The sequence below is a fragment of the Glycine soja genome, chromosome 8 (assembly GCF_004193775.1).
Source record: "Glycine soja cultivar W05 chromosome 8, ASM419377v2, whole genome shotgun sequence".
Taxonomy (NCBI): domain Eukaryota; kingdom Viridiplantae; phylum Streptophyta; class Magnoliopsida; order Fabales; family Fabaceae; genus Glycine; species Glycine soja.
Window position 1 is genome coordinate 7,960,880 of NC_041009.1, and position 20,853 is coordinate 7,981,732.

The 20,853-nt window shown below is 31.8% G+C and overlaps 1 protein-coding gene across 2 annotated transcripts; it reads left to right on the forward strand.

The window, feature by feature from the left end:
• Positions 1-9,007: 9,007 nt before the first annotated feature.
• Positions 9,008-18,858, forward strand: LOC114421609 (mannosyl-oligosaccharide glucosidase GCS1-like). 2 transcript variants are annotated; one of them, XR_003668554.1, is made up of 23 exons: positions 9,008-9,439; positions 9,530-9,603; positions 9,974-10,225; positions 10,560-10,734; positions 11,140-11,226; positions 11,519-11,587; positions 11,758-11,854; positions 12,226-12,308; positions 12,766-12,873; positions 14,720-14,841; positions 14,996-15,103; positions 15,194-15,267; positions 15,624-15,749; positions 15,845-15,912; positions 16,389-16,538; positions 16,657-16,707; positions 17,370-17,426; positions 17,543-17,692; positions 17,807-17,898; positions 18,008-18,117; positions 18,211-18,274; positions 18,362-18,585; positions 18,694-18,858. XR_003668554.1 is itself a non-coding variant. In XM_028387627.1 (22 exons), the coding sequence occupies exons 1-22, from the start codon at positions 9,125-9,127 to the stop codon at positions 18,504-18,506; spliced, it is 2,577 nt and encodes an 858-aa protein (XP_028243428.1). In that variant the 5' UTR covers positions 9,008-9,124; the 3' UTR covers positions 18,507-18,858. The 2 variants fall into 2 exon arrangements, 1 of the variants encoding a protein (XP_028243428.1); XM_028387627.1 differs by having other exon boundaries at positions 18,362-18,858.
• Positions 18,859-20,853: the final 1,995 nt, after the last annotated feature.

Genomic DNA, 20,853 nt, shown 5'->3' on the forward strand with positions numbered 1-20,853 from the left:
AAGACACATTTGAAGGGGGTAAAAAGGTTTTTCTTCTTCTTATAACAAGAGTTAAAACTACAAAAGACTTTAAAAAGTATTTATGGGTAGTACTAGCAAATTGTTGTTAGAAAGATACAATTTTTTTACCAATGATAAGGTAGTCATTAAAAGTAATGATTGATTTTTATTACAAATTGTAAACGTACATAAAATAAATATATTTTTTAATGCAATTTATTTCATATTTAAGAATTAATATATATATATATATATATATATATATATATATATATATAAATAAAGTAGGATGTTTTGATTTACACAAATGCTTACAAATTTCAGTCATTAATTATGAAACTAATCATTTTTGTCTCAAACTTAGTTATACTAAAAATAAAATTTATCATTCCCCATAAGTATATTTTGTGATAATCAAACCTAAATTATCTTTCACAAACTGTTAACAACTAAGATACACCTCCATTTAGTACATATATGGATTATATGTAAGAGAAACGTAAATTTTATAAATTGTAAACAACTAATTTTATCCAAATTACTTTATAATAATAATAATCACTTATAATTATTTCTTAAACTCTAACATCTTCCTCATTTTCTTTTAGAATTATTTTTGTGATTTGTTTCCTCTTGTACTTGATATATGTACTTAGTGATATTAACTTACGATAAAATGAAAATAATAATAATAACAATAAATACTTTTTCTAACAATGTAAACATATCTTTACATTATGTAAAACAAAACAAAAAATTCTAACTCAGATAAGAATACCTGAGTTATTATAATTCTAATACATATCTTTAATTCTTACTCATAATAAAAAAAATTATCATATAAAAAAAATTAAACCATGATATTTAAGATATCTAATTTCTTGGTGAGATCTCAAAATAGCAAATTTCACCGTTATGAAATTAATCTTCGGTTTGAGCATTAGTCATACTTAAAAGTGTATTATGCACGAATTAAACTCATGTTCTTCCTCCCCACAAACACAAATTTAATATTTTGTCAACTGAATTAGTGAATATCATGCGCGCTGATAACAACAATTATGAACTATTTTGTTGTTGGCATTAATATTCAAAAACCTATAGACGTAAATAAAAACTATAAATTCACGTTATACATAAAATAAAAAATATATTTTATATGATTAAGCACAACAATAGCACATTTGAATTAAGATGTTCGTGTCTAAGACTAATATATTATGTTGTGAACGATATGATCGTTACCTGAAGCTTTACGACCAAGATTTCCTCCATTGCTTAAAAACTGATCAGCTGCACCCAAATAATCACGTTCATGACTTGTTATATTATTTATAGATTAACAATCACAATCTAATGTCACTAGATTCCAAACAAATAACGACTCTTCCTCTAATTCACCTATCACAAGTATCAAACAAGCAAATCTTTTTTCTTGTGGCTGAGAAATCAAAATATATATGAAAACCAACCCTTATCCGTGAGAGAGCTTCATCACCAACCTTTATAAGGCATAAACTTAAATATGTGTTTATGTACTTGTTGGCCGACTGATATTTCCTTTCAAAGAAATCACGTTTTAATTAAATTATTTTAGTAGTGAAATTCTATGTAGGAAATTAGATTGGAAATTCATTTACCTTAGCAATCCTGTAAATACCGGCTTGAATGTCGGAGTGAGAGTTCATATATACCAAATCTTGGCTTGTAAAATTCCACTAGAAATTTCAATCTTTTCATCAAATATTCTATTTTCTTGAGTTAGTGTTGAATGGGTTTTTTTAGATGTCATATGAGAATATATATAAAAAAATATCACTAATTAAAGAAATGGAGATGAAAGTGTAAGAATATTATTGAGCAGTATTTTAAAGGGGTGTTGTAGGAGCAAGTTTTTTCATCGTAATGATAATAATATTAAACACTGTTGATGTATGTTAATTTTCTGTACTGGTGGATAAATCTATTAGTACAGATCCTACTTTGAGCATAGACAAATAATATATCTAAGAGAGCAAGTCTAATGAAGTGCATGCCTTTTCCCATTAACGTATAACATATATATATATATATATATATATATATATATATATATAGTTTGAGTCAAAAATCACATGTCCTTTAACTCATTAATTAACCTCGATTATTTTGTTAAATAAATCATTTTTACACGTGTAAATATACAACATAATCTTATATCACTCTAAATATATATTATTTAAAAAAATTAAGGAAATGACCGGGGGCATGCCTGCCCCTCTTCATAAGACTGCTTTTATGCTTCCTCCACACAACTCACCTTAATTAGTATGGTTGTATCAACGATATCAAGAATAATTTGGTAGAATTTGAATAAATTCATATTCTTTTCTACTTTAAGCAAATTGCTTGTATGATTTTGCAATGATTGGTGTAAAATAAGCTTAAACTGTTTAAAAGGATTAAGCAAGATCAAGTTACTATCATTTAACGAGTATCTAAAAACTGTGTGGACTACGTGTGAGGAATATTATCGCAATCATCACTAAAAAGCAGGTAAACATTCCCCTTATAATTGGATGAAAATCATAAATTTAGTTAAGAACTCCTAAAACTCATTATTATCATATAGTTTATATATTTGACCAAGACCAATAAGATAAAAAAAAATGAAAAATCAAATAACATGACCTACTTTGCATAATGGAGTTAATGATGAATCATGGATGGCAAGTGATTGTCTCCTACAAGAGAGGTAATAGAGGCCACGTTCTTTGCATGAAAGCTACAACACCACTGGGAAGAAAAGAATCCAGCTAACTACAAGTGCATGGCCCCTGAAATCCACAGTGTTTATTTGTTTGTTTATATTACACTCCCTCATACTCTCATAGGCCACATGATATCTATTTGTGACTGTAGCAGCATAATGAATGTTTAGAGAATCTGGACTATGAGCATGTTCAGGATTTTTGGGAGTCCCCACATGTAAGTAAGCCCAACCAGTCTCGTGGGTCCAATTGTCAAACCCAAGTTTTTTTGCCCACAAGAGTTTTGGTCAGAACTGAACCTACCTGACCCCACGATCTTCAATACCTTCTAGTTTTATCTTCTTGTTAATTACTACTACTTCAAAGGAACTTATATTGCTACTATGGTAACATGGGGATCTTTCTACCAACAAAATCGGAATGTGGGGGCATGATCAACTGACTCACACCACAATTATGGCCCTATGGGATATTTTTTAACTTAAACAAGTTAGACAGACGTGTCAACTGCTAATAAGTTGGTTATAATAACTTGGTATATATAACATGTCATGTGCTGAAATGCTATTAAGAACCATGCTTTTCCTATGAGTACAAATAAAATAAATTTAAGCAATTTCATGATCAATCGAATGCAAATGAAATGTCTTTTTTACGATATAATTTAAGTTTAAAATATGATGATAAAAATACATTATATATATATAATTAAAAAAATAAGGATATATAATTCTATAAATTTATATATTTTTCTTCAAGAGAAAAGAAAATATTAGTTTTCCTTTCAAATCATATAGTACTATACAATACATACTTTTATCATTGATTATCTCTTCTCTTCACTTTTTTTTTCTTTTTTTATTTGTTTTTAGATATTTTCAAATTATACATTAGTGATAAGGAGTGGGAAAAAATCTCTTTCTCTTTACTTAAAAGGCGTCAACATATAAGAATAAAATAAAATAACAAAACTTATATTAATACTCCAAACTTGAGTAGGGGATGGGTCAAGTGTTATTTTATGGTATTTTTTTTTAATTATAACTATTCAACTGTTATTTTATTTAAATGATTATTGTTGACTTTTCAAGCGTGTCTAGACATGTGTCTGATGTTCTAAACTTGAGTTTGGATGAATCAAATATAATTTTTCTTTAACCAAGATATTTGGATGTATTGAAAACATAATTATGAATTTAAGACTCAAATTTCATTGAAGCAATTGAAAGTAACTTTTTCATCACCCTAAACCTGAGTCACAAAAAATGTTCCCAGTATATTTCTATCCTCTTGATGAATAATAAAGATAAAACACATGTGCCTAGATGCATATTTGATAAATTTATATCCAAACTTAATTTCGATTGTACGTTTTCAAATAACTTTGTGACAAAATTAATTTTTAATATTTTTTATCCAAACAAAAATCACGTTAACAACTCACTCATATTTATTTAAAATCAATTTTATAAATTTATATTAGTTTAAAATCAATTTTACAAACAACAACGCATCCAAACATGCAGTCAATCTCACCGTCAATTCCATTAACTAGAATTGATTTCTTAGTTGCTATGTTAGGTATTGTATCTAGATTTTTTCAAGCAAAAACAAATATCTTTATGGTTTTAAAAACAAGTAAAAACTCTCGTGTGGAGCCATAATTAATTTGTTTTGGTGGGTTTTATGGTGTACTTACGAGAAAACACACAATCAGATGTCTGGGCCTTTGGGTCTTCGTACCATCAGGGCCCATGCTCTCGTCCTCCTTGGGTCTTCGTACCATCTTGTGCATTGAACTCACCTTTTCTTGACTTTATGCATTTAATTGATCCAATCTTTAATTCCCTACTGGTTTTAGACATACCTGAAATCCAAGGTAAATTGCTTAGATTTTGTTTGGATTTGGATCTTTGAATTCATGAATGTAAAGTGAAATAATGTTCATTTGGGAAATTATAATTATGATAACAATTTTTAGAATCATGGGTAGAACCTTTGACTGTAACATATGCTTGATAGAATGCCTGAAGGATTTTTTTTTAATTTTAGAATCATGGAACTACTACGGTTAATATGATGACCTCAATTTTATCTTATTGTTTCGGATCTGGCATTTATCATTTTATGGCTTCTTGTTGGTGGTTTTCTTTATTTTCTATATCAAGGTTGGATGTGTTTTCCTGTTTAAATTTTTAATTTCAAGTATGTTGAGATGGGTATATGATATTCTTATATTTTTTACCTTGATACCTTCCAAATTTCATTCCTTTCAGGAGTTTTGGCACTGCTGACTTCTTCGTTTGAAGATCTCATTTTTACGGAAAGTGCCATCAAAAACTAGATTGATAGCAGAAGACAAGACAGTCTAGATTCCAATGATTATCTATAAGGTGCTTTTTTTTTTTATACATCAGAAAGCAAGAAAAACAAACAGAAGACTACTTCCTGATATAAGTTTCAATCTATATCAGAAAGCAAGTTCAACGATAGTTTAGGAGGACTAACTTTCAAGACTTTAAAATGAACTGTTCCAAATTTAGCCAACCAATCCACACAACCATTTGTTTCTCTTGAAGTGTGATTCAAATTATCAATCCAATCACGAGACAACAGGCCTCAATATCACAACATTTAGTGCTAATTACAAGAATGCTGGGTAACAAGTCTTAACGAGAGAGTCATTAAGACATACTAACATAGTATTTTGTAAACTAGGATTTCGAGTTAATTAAAAACGTACTCCTTTTACTCTTATTGTTTACTATTTAAGAAAATTAGTTGAAATTATTTAATTTTTTTAATTTTAAGTAAAAAATAAAGAATAAATGTTAAATAGTGTCTAACATTAGTTAATGAATTTAAAGTATAAATATTTTTTATTGGAAGACAGAAAATTGTGTCGTTGATTATCATTTTTACACTTCTATATTTTTTCTATAATAAATAGTTTTATCTTTTATTTCTTTAACCAATGTTATAAGAACATCGGTTAACAAGAAAATAAAGTTTTTAAAAATAGAGTTTCAATTAAATGAAAATTGTTTTTAGGAAAGATATCATTCAATCAAAGTGAAATTAGGTAGATTTGCAATTAATTATAAAGTGTGTATGGAGGAGGAATCCATCTCTTTAAAGAGTAACTTCAATTATCTTTTTTTTCCTAAATTTTTCTTTAGTCTAACCTCAAATTAGTTAGAAAATAGAGTTTTACAGTATCTTGGATTGTACAATTTTTTTTCTACTAGTTTCTACTCTTTTGTCAAGGTTTTAGAGCACCAAATGAAGTTGTCATCCATGATGTCTCGCCCAACAAGTTATACCTGTCAAGCAAAAGCAAGTGCACACACAAAGCCACATGGTAGCTTAATAGCAGAAGATAAATGCCAAGTTATTTGAAGAACTTGCCCAACGAGGAACAACTCGACCAATGAGTAAAGGCCATTGAGGCAAGAAAAGAAATTTAGAAATCTAATTGTTGAAGAATTCACTCAGTGAGTCTCAACTTGCCCAACGAGTATAATCACATCAGAAGTGCCTCTTGGAATTCTAAAGAACTCCCTTAACGAGGAACAACTCGACCAATGAGTAAAGGCCATTGAGGCAAGAAAAGAAATTTAGAAATCTAATTGTTGAAGAATTCACTCAGTGAGTCTCAACTTGCCCAACGAGTATAATCACATCAGAAGTGCCTCTTGGAATTCTAAAGAACTCCCTTAACGAGTTGATCACACCTTGAAGTGACAAGACTGAGGCCTTAGGCCTAATATAAAAGGGCATTCCCTTGGGATTAAGGAGTAAAATTCTAAGGCACTGTGAAAAACACGAAAATACAGAGCTTAGACTAGTTTTGACTTGTGAATCATTTCTTCTTCTTCCACTTTGTGTTTTCTTTCTCTTGTAAGGCTTCTCATGACAATGAAACTATGCATCATGCAGAAAGTGGTCAACAACATTTGACTCATCAAGTAAGCATTCTCACATTTTTTTTGTTGGGTGGTGGTGGGTGGTCTTTGTATTTTAGGACTCCAAAATCTTTGATTGTCGGATTAATGTGGATTGTCATGAAGGACAATAGATATCACTTGAGGCATGTTTGCAAACATGAGGATAACCTTAGTACTTATGGTTGGACTAAGCACAATGGACGTGATTTTGGACATCAAGTGTTGGTTAATCATGGCATGACCATGACTAGTGGTTTTTTAAAATCAAAAGTAGAAGGCAATGGTTATGGTAGGGATTGGACAGTTCGAATTAATGTACAAATTGATAAGTGAGTGGTGTTATCAACTTCAATTATCTTCATATATGTATTAAGACAAAACAATTTTAATGTTTGTAGCTTTTCCTTATAGCAAAATAGATACTAGCGGTTTGATGAAGTATTGAATTAAGGGAAGAGGAACTTATGGGATCCTTGTTAATTTTAATTCAATTTTAGCTTTTGGTTTGATTTATTTACTAGATGAATGGTAACACATAACACAAAATAAAAACATCAGTCATTTTGGAGTTCTTCAAGCTCCAACAGACGAAACAAATTTACTTTTCAAAAAGAATTTTATTTCATCTAAAGGAGATATTCATTTATTCAGTATAAGAGCATTTATATCAGTCGTATCCATTATATAAGTTTTATATTATTTCTCTGTGCAAGTCTTTGCATCTCTTATAGAAGAACGATATGCATATTTTTATATTGTAGACTTGCGTCATTGTTATGCAATGGTTGACATTATGCTCTCTCAAAGTGAAAAAAATATTCATTGGTTTGACAATTGACTTTGTCATTTCACCAAGAATAATATTTTCATCCTCAGTTAGTTGACCAACATATGCATGTCTACTTAATAACTTAACCAATGCATTATTATAAGTTTCACATATTAGGTTGATCATTCACCCTTAATCTTTTCGGACTCACTCGTAACTTAAAAGGATAACCACATTTTTTAGTGTAAATCACTGTCTGTACTAAAGCCTTATTGCATGTTATATACTTTTCACTCTTGTAACAACCAATTAAAAAAAAAACGAGGTCCTTTTTCTCTTTTCGGTTGATGTGTCGGACCTCATTATCATAACTACAAAATCAATATCATATGCAACAGTACGATCTTGTTACAATATGTCCTCGTAGGTAGGAAACACCTACAAAAAAGGACATTGCACGTTTAGTCTTGTTAGGACATTCATTTCCTTGTTTTAACCAAATAGAAAATCATATCAATATTTGAAAGTATTAAAGACATAAGAACAATCAATATTTTCAACCACAACAGATTCATCTTCCCTGTCTTCATTCATGTTAATTTTTTAGACATAATAATCTCATATATCCACTCATCTTCATCCATCTCAATGACAAACTAAGAAAAACTAATGAATTTCAATAAGTATAACCTATACAATTTGACATATGATAATTGATACTTGTATATACATATATTAATAATTTATCTCTTAATAAATGATATCCATTGGTATTACTTTTAATTAATTCTAATTATTTTAAAAAAATCTATATATTTTAAAAAACTTCTACACTTGAGAAAAAAATATCAATGTAACAATGAAAGATACTACTATAACATTTATGTAGATATATCAATGAATATTTTTTTAAAATACAGAATCACACAATTTTATTATTTTTTTGGTACATGAAATCTTTTCATTTATACATAAAATTTGTTTTTTTTGTTACTAAAAAAATCTTACAAAAATATTCAAATGTTTACTAATATAATAATATATTAAGCATATATATATATATAATGATTTATATCTAAATTTCCATATTTGATTATTATTTTAAGTATATTATAAATAATTGTTTTAATACTTATATATTTAAAAATCCATATAAAAATTTATTTTAAAATTTTCTAGACTTGAAAAAGTTATTAATATAAGTATTTAATGTTATTAATATAATAATATTTATACAAATATATTATTAAATAAAACTTTTCTTATATAATAAGATCTATTTGTGTTACTTAACTAAATTTGAAGAAAATACATTATGAATATTTTTTAAAATTTTTATAATACTGATCATTCATATAAGTTATATGGATTGAGATTTCTTATTTTATTGCAATAGGTAACAAATCACCGCATGCAGCCGACACCCCCCTCAAGCGAATGGAAGGAGGAGCTAAGGAAAAAGAAACTAAATGATGTAAGAAGGAAATGTAAAAATGAGAGAAAAAAAAAAAAAGAAAGTAAAAAAAAGGATAAAATTGAAATTAACGAAAAAATTTGAATGGTGTATTAGGAAGAAAATCCCCATACCGAAGCCCCTGCTACCACTCGAACTCCAAAACCCTACGCATGCGGTGACGTGAATCGCTGATGCGCCAAAAATGACCGGAAGCGGAAGAAGTAGCGTTCGGAGCAGGGCGAGATCCCTCTCCGACTCCGACGTCGACGCCGACGCCGACGCCGATTCTCTTCGACAAAAGAGGCCTCCGCTGAATCGCCATAGAGAGAGAAGCAAATACGGAAGCTACATTCCGATATACAGCAATGCCGATCTCAAAGTGCTGCTCGGTATCTGCTTCGTCGCATTCTTCATCATCTGGTTTATGATTCACCACCTCTCCAATTCCGTAACGGAGCCGAAGCTTCCTCGCGCCGTTACGCCATTTCCCGCGCCAAAGATAATGGACCTTCCTCAGGTCAACTTTCAACTTACTCCATTTTTATTTTCATTTTTGAGAACTCGATGATTCAAAGAAAGAAGAATGACTTGGTTGGCGTTGTTGCAGTTTGAAGGTGAGCACAAGGAGAGTTTGTATTGGGGAACTTATCGTCCTCACGTGTGTCTCGGAATTCGCGCCAGGTATAATGTTTCCGTTTCTGAAGCACAGTTCATGTGTTTTTATTTTGGAATAGTTATATGCTTGAGGTGTGTTTTTTTGTTTATTGATTGATGAAACCCCGAGGTATATGGAGACCCTTAGCTTTGTTTTGTTTGCGCTGAAATGTAATTATGGAAGTAAGAGATTATTTTGGCGGTTAAGGCTTTTAGTGTTGTTGATGGTGCACGGTCTGAATATATTTCGAGTTTTGTGTAATTTGAATTATTTATGCATACAAATTGTGCATCGCACAAAATTGTGTTTAGGATACCAATGTCGACAATATTTGACTCAGCAATGCATGCAAGCATTCTCACTTGTTTTTTTTTTTTGGTGGTGTTTCTATTTCAGGACTCCAAAATCTTTGATGGCTGGATTAATGTGGATTGGTGTGAAGGATGGAAAATATCACTTGCGGCATGTTTGCAGACACGAGGATGACCTAAGTACTTATGGTTGGACAAGGCACAATGGACGTGATTTTGGACATCAAGTGCTGGTTGATCATGGCATGACCTTGACTACTGAATTTTTAAAATCAAAAGAGGAAGGCAGTGGCTATGGTGGGGATTGGGCAGTTCGAATTAATATGCAAATTGATAAGTGAGTGATGTTATCAACTTCAAATCACAGTCATATGTGTACTGCGGCAGAACAATTTTGTTTGTAGTTTTTCTTTATTGCAAAGTAGATGCTATCCGGTTTGTTAGAGATGCACTCATGGCACCCTTGTAAATTTTAAGTCACTTATAGCTTTTGGTTTGACTTATTTCCTGAATTAATTATAACATATAACCTAATAAGTAATATCTTTGATCTTAATTTTCCTGCTGAACTTTCTTATTGTTTCCCTGTATGAGTCTGTGCATTTCTTAGTATTGCTCTATTCAGTGACTTTCATCTATTGAGTGCCTTTGTTCTTGTGGTCGAACCTCAGGTCCAAGTGGAATGAGGGATTTGGGAGAGGTGCCCAGCTCTTTGTCTATTTGGCTGATGAAGCTGGTAATGCTCTAGATGTAAGTAGAGAAAACTTGAACATTCATGAAGATTCTTTGCTTGCATCTGGCTCTCGAGCAGATATTGGAGATTGGCAGCTACATTTGAAATCAACGGTAATCATGGGAATTGGTGTAATGATTGAACATTCAAGATTCTGTTACTTGTACTACCATTGGACTTTTTTTAATAGATTTTATGGTTTACTGCTTGTGATTGACTTACAATTCCTTAAACTTTAAAGAAGCACCCACAATTCCCGTTTCATTCTTTGAAACAGTTTAAGCATATGATAAGCCAATGAATGTCCTCATTTTAAAGCAAACATGTATATGCCATTATTTAATATTTTAACTACCTAGATAAAAATTTCCAGCTCTCCTTTTTCCTTTGATCTATAAATAACCCATTTAAATCATTCTTCTCTTGCCCTAATTTAGCAATTGTCATCTCTTGATTATCTGTAATATTATACCTGGTTGTAACCTGCCATTCATTATCTTATGCTTTATATTTTTCAGGATGATTTGCAGCTGCACTATGCTGGATTTCGCACACCTCACTTGCACAATTTATCTGATCCCGTAGAGGAAAATCTTGCATCACAAGTAGGTTAGGGTTTTTCAATTCAATTTGTCTAATGATATATAATTTTCATGTAATGCAAGATTATGTGGTTATGGATTTTTTTTTTTTTTTTTTTGGAAGGCAAAAATAGTATTATTAAATTAAGTAATCAGTACCAGAGGTACTTAATAAAGTAATACAAGGCACCTATGGTGCCACCTTCCAAAAGCAAAACCCAACAAACATAAAACCCAGCAGTCCCCTAACAAGAAGGAAAACAAAATTAACCAAAAGCCTCCTGTTAATCTTTGCTTTATGTACATGTTTTAGTAGATACAAAAGCATGGTCGACTGCAGCTATCTGACTCATTAGATGATTCTCCAAATGTGTTAGTTTTTCAGGTAAACAGACCATGTACACCTTGTAATACCTGTTTAATATTTTAATCTTTACGATCTCTTTCTCTTACTCACTCACACTCACACACAACATCTCTCCAACTACTTTTGAAAACATCTTTCCTTATGGTTTCACTTTATATGTGCTTCTCAATTTTTTATTTGTGCTGCAGATTATTGGTGGATTTCCTTTCACAACAGATATTGTACTAATCTCTGGAACTGATTTGGAAACTTCTAGAGAAGAAGAGCGTGTCAGTATGCTTACAGGTTTTTCTCCACTTCTTTATAATGTTTGTACAAAATATGGCATATATATTTGTGTGCTTTCATCAAAAAGGAGAAAAAAAATCTAGTCCTTTACATTGTTATAGGAGTTGGTCATTGCTTTGGAAACTTGCTTCTCATATTGATGTACATTGTTGGGGTTTATAAAATTGTGTTGCTATTTTGTATTAATTAATGTAATGGCTGAAATTCTCCTTCTCTTAGGATGTTTTGTTTTTAAATATTAAATATTATATATTTTAAAGAGAACTAGGTTACTCTTTTCTGAATTTGTAGAGTGTTTTATTCTAATTGGCATTAGGATGCTACATGCTAGTGTGTAATTGTTTGTTTGTTATTCTGCTCGATGTTAGGTACCTCACTGTCCAATAAACTGAAATATAAAGAACAAGAATTTGATGAGAAGTTTGAGAAGATTTTTAATTTGACCGAGAAGGTACGTACTAATTTTATTGTCCTTTGACTTTTTTATTTTTTTATTTTATTCTCTCAAATTCAATAACTTAAGGGTATGTTTGGAAGAACTTATTTGCTACTTATTTGGACTTATCTTATGATATAACTATATAAGCACTTGTGTAAGTGTTTTGGAAAGCTTATGAAAATAACTAATGTTATCTTCATAAGTTATTTTTAGCTTATTTCAGTAACTTCTCCAAAATATTATGAAAACAACCTTACAACTTATATGAAAATAGTTTAAGCCTATTTCTTTTTTGATTATAAAAACTATACAAGTGCTTACATGATAAATACTTATTCAATAAGCCCTTTTATAGTTGTTTATTCAAACAACCCTATATTCTTCTTGTTTCATCTTTTGATGTGTTCTGGATTTCTCAAATTTCATTTGCTTGAGTAAATTTGTTTAGAAGCTTATCCTTGATGTCCAGGTGGATTCCGAAGCCTTATCTGTTGGTAAGGCTGCTGTTGGAAACTTATTAGGTGGCATCGGCTACTTCTATGGCCAGTCAAAGATTGCTCTTTCAAGAATCCTTAATGTAAGTTACTTTATTTTGTTTTTTATAGTTCTTATTGAAGTGTATGCCACCCCAGTGGCGGACCTACATGGCTGTGAGGGTGTGCACTTGCACCCCCTCATTTTTTAAAATTCATCAAATTTGTAAATAAAATCTTATATTTTTATATTTTATTTTATTTTATTTATATTTATATAATTGAACCCACTGATTTTATTTTTTATAATTTGTACCCACTGACTTAGGGTCTTGGATCCGCCACTGTGCCACCCCTTAATAGTGCACACCTTGACATGTGATTATCATAAATATGAAAGCTTTGTTTCATGTGTTTTATTTTCTGTTAGTAAAGAGGAGATTTTAGAGATGAGAAAAAGAAGTATGAGAACAGAGGATTGCTAACCAACAAAGAGGATTCTGGCTAAATTAAAAATTTCTTCAGTTGCATCTATAAATGAATTAATGCTTACTCAAAACCTAGACAAGTTAATTAACTAGCAAACCATGCTGCAGATCAATAAAGATTTGACTTCAAAATAAATATTATCTGAACACCGTTAAGTTGCTAAAGTAAAACCAACAATCCAACATAAAAAAAAAAAAATTGTCCTTGAAATTGCTCGCATATCTCTCTAACCATAATCACCTATTAACAGCATACATTGTACACTGCCAAGTTGCCTTGCCCTTCGTATCCCTTCTCCTAGAACCCTCTAATTGGAGAAAATGTTCTAAGCTCTTTGTACAAATTCACAATTCGCCAATATTATCAAAGCTTATACCACTTAACTGCTGGACATGTGACTCACAATAGGAGAGAGATTTTAATCATGTGTGTGAACCTGCAACTTATCATTTATAGTAATGGGCAAAACCCTAAATTGGTCCTCCAAAGAGTATGGTATTCACCACATTAGTCCTCAAGACTCTATCACCAAAATAGCCTCTCAAAAATCTAAAATGTCACCATATTTGTTTGTATGGAGGATTAATGTGGTGATGCATAAAGATGAATTTGGTAGTAGTAGATTTGTACTTTTTGGGGAATAATTTGCTCACAAAAATCTTTGAAGAACTAATGTGGTGAATACCATACTCTTTGGAGAACCAATTTAAGGGTTTACTCTAATTTTATTATTACTTCAGTCCAAATGGAAGAGGCAAACTTAGAGGGGTCATACTCCTTTTGCTAGCGAAGGCAATATTCTTAAGCACAATCATTGCCTTGTGTAGAACCACTGTTTTGTAAAAAAATTCTTCTTGATAGGTGGTCATTCTCTGGTTCACTATAGAAGTTTAGTTATATTAGATGTCGTGAAGCATTTGTCTATCTTTTTAGGCTGGAAGAGAAATCCGGTGTCAGTGGCTAGGTTTGTATTAAGTTTTTTGCTTAAATATGTTTAAAGCCCTTGATAAATGATCGAATTTGGTTTTGGGTCCCTAATAAATTTTTTTGTTTTGAGTCCCTGTCATCAATTAAGTGATGATGTGTCCCCAACATTATTAATGGTTGTGATGATGTCATGTGATCTCTTAATTGACAAAAGTTTTAATATATTAAGTACTCAAAACAAAAGTTTTAATATATCAGGTACTCAAAACAAGGAAAAAAATTATTAGGGACTCAAAACAAAATTCAGTCATTTATTAGGGACTTTAAACATATTTAAGCCTTAAATTTTTGTTTGCTTCATTTCCTCATAAATTTCTCACCCTAACAGTGTAACTTTGGTACTCTTTAATTAATTGCCGTCAGTGACTTTTGTTTTCCTTTTTAAATCTTTATATTGCCAACTTTTGTACTTTTGATTAGCTGTCAGCAATTTAGAACTTGGATAAATATGCAGTGGGTTGTTTTCCTTTGCAGCTTAGAGAACATGTCAATTATATGTCGTATTGGTCTGCTGAGCTTTACACAGCTGTACCAAGTCGATCTTTCTTTCCAAGAGGATTTTTATGGGATGAAGGTTTTCATCAACTTATAATCTGGTTAGTTTTTTTGTTCTAATAATATCCTTCACGACCACCACCACCATTATTACTATTATTGTTGTTGTTGACTGCACAAGACTTACCTTTATTAATTAACAAATAAATTACCTGTGATGTATAAATATGCTTTGCACTTGTGCACATTAACCAGGCGTTGGGATATTCATATTTCGTTGGATATCATTGGACATTGGTTAGATTTGATTAATGCTGATGGATGGATACCACGTGAACAGATTTTAGGGGCTGAAGCACTAAGGTGTATTGCTAAACATTTTGTTCAAATAATTGCAGTAAATTTATAGTTTTTAGCTTTCCTATTGACATTTAGGTTCTTCTGTACTTGCAGTCGGGTCCCAGAGGAATTTGTTCCTCAGCATCCAACAAATGGAAATCCTCCAACTCTGTTTTTAGCATTAAATGGTATATGCTAATGTTCCTTTTCTATTTCCCCTGTTATAAATAGGTTACAATAAGCAAAGCCATAGCTTGAGCCTTGAGTCCAGGACTCCAGGCTGCATGTGACAGTTTTTCCCTTTCATTGAGGGATGATAATCAACAACTTCCTCCTTTTGCACATTCTTGATTTGAATTAGGAATTATGCATAACTGATCTGGATCTGATGATACTTTAGATGTTTCTGAGTAATAAATTTATGGAAACAGTTTGACAATCTATATGAAGTACATTATTATATCTATAAATATCACTTTATATCAGAAGCATGGGAAACATGAATTTGGTGATTTTGAACTAGGTTAAAAATCTGTTTCTGTAGATATAATTGATGGCTTGAAGAATAATGAGTTTACTGCAATGGATAGAAGTGAGATCTCTCTATTCCTGGAACGTGCCTTTGTTCGATTGGAAGCATGGTTCCATTGGTTCAATACAACTCAGTCAGGTATATACTAATGCACATGCTGTCTGCTTGAGCACTTGAAGTAGGTTGCTTCTTTTTTACCCTTTTATTATTGTTATCATCTCTTTTTAATAAAGGGAAACAGATGGCCAGCTACTATTGGCATGGACGGGACACTAGGACAATGCGTGAAATAAATCCCAAGGTTCTAATATGTGTCCTCAGTATATTTTCTTTTTAATTTCAGCACTTATCTACAATTTCAATCTGAACTATATAGGTATCTCAGCAGATTGACTTACCAAAACAATTATTGTCATGGTTTTATAAGAAGTTAATGTTAAGGCAACCACATTCATTGATAAATAGCTGTTACGACAGGCCAAAAACCTACTTAAGCATAGAGCTGCAAACACAGTTGCTCTAGATTCTTGCCATTTTAGGTTGTTGGTGTTCCATTTCTTTGATGGTACTCAGAATACTATAGGACACATTTTTTTCCTGAAAATCAAATGAGTCTATTGGATGGCTTTCTCTGTTGCTACTGGAACTAGAAAGCCATAAACATGGGCACTGGATGAGTTTGAATCCTGAATTCTCACTTGTAGTTAGTTGTTCTTTGATGTATCCTTAATAAAGATGACACTTGCTCCTAACAAACATAATCTCTGGCATTTTCAGACACTGTCATCTGGACTGGATGATTATCCACGAGCTTCACACCCAAGTGAAGATGAACGCCACTTGGATCTTAGATGTTGGATGTTACTTGCAGCAGACTGTATGCATTCCATTCAAGAGTTGTTGGATATGGAAAGCAAGCCTGGCATGGTATAATTTGAAAAATAACTTCCACAGTATTGTAGTAATGCATTGTACTAGTAGAGCAATTGTTTTAGGAGCAGATTAATCCCCTAATTTCATTGACATATTGAATGAAACAATGCAGGATTATGGTTCTACTGCTAAGTTGCTATTGGATTTTGAGTTACTGAACCAGGTATTTCACCTTTGCTCCTCGTCTCCCTTTATTTAGATATGTTGCACACCTTGTATTTCATGGTGGTGGTGCATCCCTGCTTGGTGATGCAGCACTGGAACAGTAGCAAAATAGTGAAGATAGAGAGGAGAGAGAAATATAAAGGGGGGGGGGGGGTATTAAGAGAAAAGAAAACTTACCTAGCACATACAGTTATAGGAAAGAAACTTTCACACACATTCCTGGATTTTTCTTTTTGCCTAACTTTTCTTAGAAAATGAGGCTTATCATTGTGGGGGATTCTCATCTAGGCATTCTCCAAGCTCATTATTATGGAATTATTGAGGAATGTGGACTTTTTTCATATGTAAAAACCTTTGATTATGAACACCATTAACATGGAATCTCTTTTGCAAGTTTTCTCTTGGCAATTGAAATTTCCAACCATGCTTCCTATCTATTGGTGGTAATTGTTACATGGAAGATTGTGTGTATTTATCATGGATAACATATGCTGTTTGACACGGAGAAAATAATGAATATCTAAGTTTTCTTTTGTTTTTAAATGATTTTTATAAAAAGAAAAGTGAACTCAAACTATGCAGTTGACTTTTAATAATTGTTTGCTACAAAGCCTACAATATATAGTGTGTATGCCTAATTTGTTCTTGATGTCCATACAGATGCATTTTGATGATGGATACGGAGCTTACTTCGATTTTGGAAATCATACAGAGAAGGTATGGTGTATAGTTATTTGTGTTTGGTATTATTATGCATACTGTTGCAAGATTACCAATACATGGGTTCCCTATTCATGACTGAGAATGAGATTTTCTTTACATAACCATGACAGGTTCAACTTAAATGGAAAGAACTGCAGGCTGGACAAAATTATGCTACTCACCAACTTCTCCGGGATGTTATGGATATGCCTGTATTGAGATTGGTTCCTCACATTGGTTACGTTAGTTTATTCCCATTCATGGGGAGGATCATTCCATCTGTAAGGATGTGCATCAATTCTCATTTACATGCCTTTTTATGCAATGAACTAAGAATTCATTAGTTGCTTGAATGATTTCACAGATGTATATTTTAATATTACTGTTTCATTCAGGGATCATGGATTCTGGAAAAGCAGCTTGAAATCATTTCAAATCGCAGCCTCTTATGGACCAACTATGGATTACGTTCACTTGGCAAAACAAGGTTTACAGCCTATGCTCTAATGCATGCATTTTTTAATGGATTTAATTTGAGTGACATTATTCAGCCTGTGGATTATAGTGAACCAAAAATAATATTTCTTATTACACAGTTCCTTGTACATGAAGCACAACACAGAGCATGACCCTCCATACTGGAGAGGTCCTGTTTGGATAAACATGAATTACAGAATTCTTTCAGCACTCCACCATTACTCCAAAGGTAATATGGACTGGCCAAGGCTAAAAATATCTGCAAATATTCCCACTATATTTATACCCTCCTGAAACTAAATTTTTGGTTTAAATCTTGTAGAGAATGGGCCATATCAGGAGAAAGCTAAAGCCATCTACAAAGAATTGAGAAGCAATTTAATTAGGTATTGTTGACTTTATTCAGTACGATTGAAATCCTGTTTAATGTTATTGGCTATTTTTTTAGATAATATATTTCCTCCTTACTGCAGAAATATAGTGCGCAATTATCGACAGACGGGATTTTTGTGGGAACAGTACGAACAGACTAAGGGTAAGGGAAAAGGGGCACATCCATTTACTGGCTGGACATCGCTTGTAGTATTAATCATGGCAGAAGCATATGGAAATATTTAGGATAAACACAGCTAGGTGGAGAGGCTGCAACAAACATTCCTGGCTTCCTTCTCATTTTTCGTCCATGAATACCAAGGCAGTAAGTGAACATGTAACGTTGTAGTTTAAATATACATAGATTTTATAAAATATTTATTTTTGAAGCCTTCCAAATGCCAACATGCTTAGTAAAAAAATTGCATATCAGATTCCATCCAAGCTAAAGCAGGGGGAACGTTGAAAAGTGGAACGCAATTGCATCGCTATAAGCGTTAAGAGATACTTCAGCAGTTGTAACCTGTGCGAACTTTAGAGAAATCTTCTGTATCCTAAAATAAATCATAGTCAAAAGCAGGTGTTTGGTTTTCATTTTGATGTCACTCCAAATTACTTCCCTTCCCCATTTTGATTTTACCAACTGCGCTTGAGGCTCAGCTATCTTTATCAGCTGATACTAACTAGTAACTGCCAAATCGTGTTAGTTTCTTCAAAAAATAAATAAAATGAAAAAAAGAAATGAGACAGAGGGACAAGACAAACTATCTTTAAAAATTATTATTGAACAAGTTTAGGTTGAATTCCATCTTCAGTGGCATCTCCTGTGCCATCATAATCTCCACATACCGAATATCCTGCTTCAAAATATTGGTCAATTAGTTCCATTCAATAACAAAGGCAGCAGAAGGTATAGGACAAAATGCTACCTATCGTGTAAAATTGTGGCTAATCTCTGGTAATAGGGGTAACTGCTCTGCACTCATAATTTCCACATGAAGGCTTACATTACGTCAGGAATTCAGATGAGCTGTTTAGAATTTTGCACCTCCTCAAGGCTTGCATCGTTTATCGCATATTATTTCATGAATTGTCTATATCATCAAAAGCTGGCATCACCTTCCTTTTAATCAAATATTGACATTGACTCGTGATACGGATCAACAAAATATTAAATACCAGGGACTTAATCTGAAATGTAATTTTCGTAATTGCACCTAACCAAATGAACATCCATTTTCTGCAAAATATCTATTACAAGTGTCTTAGGCTGCACCATTTGAATGGCCAAACCACCAATCTTCGACAATGAAGTTTATAACCAGTAAAGAGGTTCTGTTACGCTGAACAACAAATGCTGCAGAACTCACAACGAATCAAACTTAAGATGAACAAACGCAGGCAAAAGAGATTAATTTAGAAGTTAACCCTTCTTACATACCAGGAACTGTCGTTAATTGGGAATGGATGAGTTTAGAAACATTGATTTTCAATTGTTGTTCAGCACCAAACGAGCATTTCGGTTGCAACCCATTGGTTTAACTCAGCATCAGCAATCATTTTTTTTTTTATAAACTATAAGCATTCCTTAAGACTTTGTAGCATTCTGCAGCCTGTAATAGGGATAACTTCTAAATTTTTTGCCCCCAAAAAAATCAAATTCAGGAAAGAGGTATTTATGATAGTCCAGATCTGGGTATCAAGTTTTGGTTTAGGTTTTGCATCTATAAATACCATGTTGCTTTTTCGGCTAAGAACGTTTGCATAAAGAATGAATTCCTATGCTGGAACAAGGATACTACATGAACTGTTATAGCAACAATTATTAAGGGTATTGATGAACGTTAAATTTATTAGATTTTCACATGTATTTTGTGACATTTATTTGATATTTTAGTTAACTTTAAATTTTGTTTTGAATCAAATTAACTTTAAATTCAGTTTTTATTTTGTTTTGAGGTAGAATTTTATGTTATAATTATTTTTAATGAATTTTTGATAGTTTTTAAAAGAAAAATAGGTCATTCTGGTTAAAGTTTCAAAGGCCCAAAATTAGCAGAAAATTCTCAAGGGAGAAATTATGAAAACTTAAAATAAAAACTAGGAAAATCAAAATTAAGACATTTTTCAAGGATAAATTAGCTGGAAAAAAAAGATAATTACTTGAATTAATTAGAAATATTATTTGTTTGTAATTCTTGTGGTTATCTCCTTAATTAAACCTAGCTACAATTCTACAAATAGGAGACTAGACATTCATGGTAACGATATAGAAGTCTCAAACAGTTCTTAGAATTATATTTTATACTTTTACCTACTAGACGTTTTTATTATTCCATTAGACACTTTAGGTTTCATTGTATTATTTTTATAAGTACAATTCCTTCCTCCTAGGAGAGGAAAGGATGAACCTTATTTCGCTTTAATTCTATCAATTCAATAATTCGTCTTGAATTCTTTATTTTTTATTTGTTTCCATACTTAATGTTTTTATTTGATTGGTTATCTTATAGATGAATTTAGGAATTGACTTGTACTTTGGTGAACCTTGTTAAAATCCGAACCTGAATCAAATACTTAATTACCATTATCT

What these genes read in the sequence shown, in the direction of transcription:
- LOC114421609 (XM_028387627.1), top strand. Translation starts at nt 9,125, where the DNA reads ATGACCGGAAGCGGAAGAAGTAGCGTTCGGAGCAGGGCGAGATCCCTC. An exon ending in AGGAAAATCTTGCATCACAA is followed by an intron (nt 11,227 to 11,518) that starts GTAGGTTAGGGT and finishes ATGTTTTAGTAG; the next exon opens with ATACAAAAGCATGGTCGACT. An exon ending in TTAGGGGCTGAAGCACTAAG is followed by an intron (nt 15,104 to 15,193) that starts GTGTATTGCTAA and finishes CTGTACTTGCAG; the next exon opens with TCGGGTCCCAGAGGAATTTG.